Raw genomic sequence first — 5,803 nt, 5'->3', positions numbered from 1 at the left:
ATTTATTGTAAAAACAATCAACAGAGGTTGACAACGCAAATGTCATCTCAGGACAGCTCCCCTTGGTTCCTGACTTTGCTAGACTCCTGTGTACGGCAGGCTTCCATCGGCACTTCTGATTGTTATGGTCCTTTTCATTCATGCTCTTGACTACATGTATATGTTGCTTTGAAACAAACAAAAATCCATCTAATAGTAAAACCAACCAAAACAAACAAACAAACAAACAAAAAACAGGAACAAAATCTCTCAAGTCCTAGTCCTATTGTGCTTTTCTTTCACATTTCCTATAGGGAGGCCTATATAGCTCATGTACTTTCAAAACTAAACATCAAAGAAAAATTAGTACTGTAACCACATAGTGAAACACCAATGAATCTTCCATCTACAAGTTACTGAATCAAACCCCAGGACATATGTAGAAAATCTGAAAAGGGAAGGAGAGAGGGAGGGAGGGCCAGAGGGGAGAGAAACAGAGACAGAGACAGACGGGAAGGAGGAGTGAGCTCTGAAAAAAATGAATGACGACTTTTAGCCTCCTGGTTCCCCACATCTGAAAACCTGGTTAGTGCAGCACACCAATGGCCAGAATGTGCACAGCGTGTCCAGTGCTATGCAGTGAATGGGCCTTCAGCATAATGGCTGCCTCCAAACACAAAGAAACACTAGCACTTCTCAAAGCAATCTTGGCTCATGGTCACAATTTAGAAATATCAACTGCTATTCTTTTCCATATGTTGCAAAATGACTTCTGAGACAGACTAAACATACAATAATTTTATAAAAATAGAAATTGTTTGGAGCTTTACAAACTCCAGAAAATACAACACATATAGAAATCAAGAAAATTTCACAATAAACCTCACAATGCTTGCAGACAGGGAGTCTAGTCAAACTTTGATTTTTTTCAGATCTGTAAGACTGCATGTTCGACTATGCTGGGTGGTAGTGGCACAGGCCTTTAATCCCAGCACTGGGGAGACAGAGGCAGATGGATTTCTGTGAGTTCAAGACCAGCCTGGTATACAGAGCAAGTTCCAGGACAGCATAGGTTACACAGAGAAACCCCATGTCAAGAAACTAGGATTTCAAGAGATTTTTCCTTCTAGAAATACTGTAAAGCAAAAAAAAAATTATATGTAAAAAATGTCTTAGGAAAGTAGAAGCTAATGGAATATTCCACTTCTAGACTAGTGATGAATTTCAAATCAAATTTCCAAGAGTAGCAACTGGTTAATTTTAAACATATATGTGACCATTATAATTTGGTGTCTAGAAGATGTAAAATATATTTACAACTATTTTATGAAAAATATCTATTCATCTAAGAGTGAAGAGACCTCTAAATTTAGTTCCTTGTAGCTGTCAAATAAATATTCTTAACTACATCCATCAATAACCCATTTACCACCTATAAGAGCACCAGCGTGTTTTAAATCAAGGAAGTAAGAAGGTAGGACTTGTGTTTGTTTACTTCATGTGACAAGCTGCCACAATAAGGCACCACTTGGCATTCAGAAGAGAGGAGTAAAGAATTTCCAAACCATGCTGTCACTGGTCTCTTAAACATTACATAGAATGCTTGGAGAAAAGCCACTAATACTATTAATCACTTTATACTGTTGTTCCAATCATTCTGTGCTTTTAATCTTTCCATATCTGGGGGGGGAGGGAAATGTAGTAAAAGATTTGTTAAATAAACATCTTTTCCAACTTACAAGAAAATAATCTAGAAATAAGGAGAATAGAGAGCCAAGCCCCTATTGGTATGTCTGCAACAGTTTGTCCCTGTGAGAGAGCAGAAAGCAGAGAGGCTACATTTTACAGGATACACAGGCACAGAGGTTGGACTCTCTTCAGGCAGTCATGGCTAGAGCAAAACTGAGAGCCTGATTTTACACTTCACCCAAAGCTGATTCGCAGGTAGTCACACCCAATTAAATATTTCAACTTAAAGACCCAGCTATACCACTGCTAGGTATATACCCAAAGTTCGCTCAAGTACACAAAAGGGATACTTGCTCAACCATGTTTATAGCAGCTTTATTTGTAATAGCCAGAACCTGGAAACAACAAAGATGTCCATCAACGGAGGAATGGGTTCAGAAATTGTGGTATTTTTACACAATGGAATACTACTCAGCAATCAAAAAGGAGGGAATCATGAAATTTGCAGGCAAATGGTGGGATCTAGAAAAGATCATTCTGAGAGAAATATCCCAGAAGGAGAAAGACAAACATGGTATATACTCACTTATATAGACCTATAAGATATGATAAACATAATGAAACGTATACACCTAAAAAAGATAATCAATTGAGTGGACATGGGGTAAGATGATCAATCCTCGTTTAGAAAGACAGATGGGATGTGCATTGAACGTATGACAGGAGTCTACTGAGCGCATCTGAAAGACTCTAACTAGCAGTGTTTTCAAAGCAAAGACTCATGACCAAACCTTTGGCAGAGTAGAGGGAATCATAAGAAAGAAGGGGAGTTAGTCTGATGAGGAAAGGATAGGAGCTCCACAAGGACCAAATATATCTGGGCACAGGGTCTTTTCTGAAACTGACATTCAACCAAGGACCATGTATGGATATAACCTAGAACCTCCACTCAGATGTAGCCTGTGGTAGCTCAGTAACCAATTGGTTTCCCAAAGTGAGGGGAACAAGGACTATTTCTAACAGGAACTCAATGACTGGCTCTTTGACCTCCCCACCCCCGAAGGGAGGAGCAGTCCTATTAGGCGACAGAGGAGGGCTTTGCAGCCAGTCCTGAAGATACCTGATAAAACAGGATCAGATGAATGGGGAGGAGGTCCCCCCCATCAGTGGACTTGGAAAGGGGCACGGAGGAGATGAGGGAGGGAGGGAAGGACAGGGAGGGAATGAGGGATCGGGACACAGCTGGGATACAGAGTTAATAAAATGTAACTGATAAGAAAAAAAAATAAAATTCAAAAAAAAAAATCCTCAGTTACTGCTATCATCGTCGTCGTCATCATCAGACACGTCATTTAAAGGAGACTTCAACGACTGACTGTAAGAGTCTGATCTGGCCGGCTGGCAGGCAGCCATGTCTGCAGTGGAAAGCAGGTCATAGCAGAAGTCACAAATGCGCACAGGCTTAGAAGACTGGCTGGGAAGTAGAAACCTCTTTCCCGAGCAGGGACCACAAACAACAAAACCACATTTGGGGCAATGGTGCCGCCGATTGAATGGTGTAAACTTTGCCTTCTGACAGCACATACACACGGTGGCCTCGGAGTCAGGGACCCAGACATCAGCATGTTCATTACTAGGCGTCTTCCCACTTTTGGAGAGCAAATCAGTGACACACTTATTAATGTGATTTATCCACTCTGACTTCTCAGTGGCAGTGGCATCATAAACTGCAAATGATTTAGTCGGTGTCTTAATAAGCCATCCATTCCGTAATTCCCCTTCATCTTTGATGGAATCAATGGTGACATTTTCCAAGGGAATAATATGCTGTTTATTATATTTTTTCTTCTGGATAACAATATTGCCATATACCAGAATATCATTAAAAAGGAAAAACTGCCTTGCTTTAGGCTTCTTTCTGCACAGCTTAGTCAATACTCCTTCTCCAATAAGCACCCGTCCAGGGATGGTCAAGGGCTGACCAGCTGCTCCAAAACAATTCTCCAAGATACTTATGCGTCTAGTATTTGCTTCACTGTTTGCCAGGCGATCCACCATCTTTTGCTAATAACCCGGCCAGGTGCAGGCAGCGCCGCTGAGGGTGCGACTCCTCCTCCTCCTTGTCGTCGCCAACTACGTGTGTGGACTCCGCCCGTTCCCCCAACTTCAGCCACGCAGGGTGCGTGGGAGGCCCCGCGAGGCCAGCGCGCCCTGGATGCTGCGGGCGCAGCCGCTCACAGGTGACCGGCTCCAGTGGAACCGGACAACGGCCACCGCGGCTGGCTTCCCTCCTGCGCGTGCACCAGCACACCCCTGCCCCAGCGCCCGGCGCCTGTGATTTCTTAATAGCATTGAGATACTTTTGTGATGGCATAATTGCATTGTTGTTTCACAATAGCATTGTGATTTCATAATTCTCTTGTGATTTCATGAAACTATTTTATCGTAATAGCATTCTGATGATGTTATAATACTTTGATGTCAAAATTCTATTTTGATGTCATTCCAAAATCTTGTCATAATAGCATTGAGGTATCATATAATTGTGATGTCATAATAGCATTGTGATATCATAACATTAGGATTTTATCGTAACATTGACCTGTCATACCTTTGCCAAAATCCGCCAAGACACAATATGCAAGTCCTAAATTGTTCCTCCTTCACATATATGTATGTCTGTCAAATAGTCTAGCCAGAAGGTGGAGATGATGTTCCAATGTTACAGACAGTTATGGGTGACTGTTCAGGCAACAAATTGTTTTTCTCATTTTTTTTTATTATTATTTTTGGAAGCTGCTAACATGCACTTCCTATTTACACTAGTAACTATTTTTATTGCTTCTCAAGTTTCTGATGGGGTTGAAGACCAAATAGGTACAGTGCCACAAAAAAAGCTTAAGTTGTTTAGAAGAAATGCTTTCACATAGATAATACCAATAAGGATAAAAGTTAATTTAGGTATAGAACACTAAACTTGTCAAGATAGATAAGAAAATCAGATACTTTCTCCTAAGTTGCTAAATATACATGGAATGGACATTTCACATGTAGATTTTACCTAACAGTTTTCATAATTTTATAATTATTATTGTATTGAAATAAAAGAAGCCTTTTACTGGACTTAAAAAGGAAATGTTGGTATAATATTCTTTTGAAATGTATACACCTTACCCTTGTTTATGCAAATGCTGTTTTCTCCCCATACCACCACCCCCAACTCTCTGGTTTCAATATATATATTTCATTGTGATACTTATTCTTTGCATCCTGTTTCAACTTGGTATAAACAGGCCAAAATAAAGCAACAAGCAACAATGTTGAGCAAGGATAGGAGAGGAGACAGAGGACAGGAAAGAGGGGAGGAGCCAGAGTTCAGGAAATGACTGGGAGGAAAAAAAGGTGAGGGCAGAGCTAGGAGAGCTGAGCTGGGAGGGAACTAGGAACTACATGGAGAATGAACCAGACCTAAGATTTCGCAAAAAAAGTAAGTAAAATGGGTAAGTGCTAAGTGTTAGGAAACTATGAGGGTTTGGAGTTTCCAGAATCTGTGTAATGATTTGGTTATACAGCTCTATAGGATTAACAGCAACTTTACCAGAAGATATACCAAATGTAAATATTAATTGACATATACAACAGAGATGTCATACATTGTAATTTCATAATACCATTGTTAAGTCATAATAGCATTTTAATAAAATGTCATAATACCAGTGTGAATTCATAATTACATTGTGATGTCGTAAAAGCATTATCATGTCATAATAGCAATGTGAAGTCATAATAGCAGTGCGATATCATGTCACCATTGTGAAGTCATAATACCGTTGGGATGTGATAACACTGTTGTAACATATAGGATTGTGATGTCATCATAGCATTGTTTTGTCATATCATTGTTAAGGCATATGTTATTGTGTGTCATTATAACATTGTAATGTCATAATATCAGTATTATGCCATCATAGAACTGGGATGTCATACCATTGTGATGTCATCATAGCATTATGATGTCATAATAACATTTTGATGATATATTGCATTGTTAGGTTACAATTTATTGTGGTTTTATAATTCCATTGCATATGATGTCATAAAAACACTGTGATGTCCTAATAGCATTGTGAAGTCA

General features: G+C 39.7%; 1 protein-coding gene across 1 annotated transcript; it reads right to left on the bottom strand.

Moving 5' to 3' along the window:
• Positions 1-2,976: 2,976 nt before the first annotated feature.
• Positions 2,977-3,743, bottom strand: LOC132651871 (pleckstrin homology domain-containing family F member 2-like). The gene has a single exon (XM_060376842.1). The coding sequence runs from the start codon at positions 3,724-3,726 to the stop codon at positions 2,977-2,979; it is 750 nt and encodes a 249-aa protein (XP_060232825.1). The 5' UTR covers positions 3,727-3,743.
• Between the last annotated feature and the right edge of the window lie 2,060 nt (positions 3,744-5,803).

This window comes from Meriones unguiculatus (genome assembly GCF_030254825.1).
Source record: "Meriones unguiculatus strain TT.TT164.6M chromosome Y unlocalized genomic scaffold, Bangor_MerUng_6.1 ChrY_unordered_Scaffold_32, whole genome shotgun sequence".
NCBI classification, from domain to species: Eukaryota; Metazoa; Chordata; class Mammalia; order Rodentia; family Muridae; genus Meriones; species Meriones unguiculatus.
This window is presented reverse-complemented; position numbering and strand designations above follow the sequence as displayed.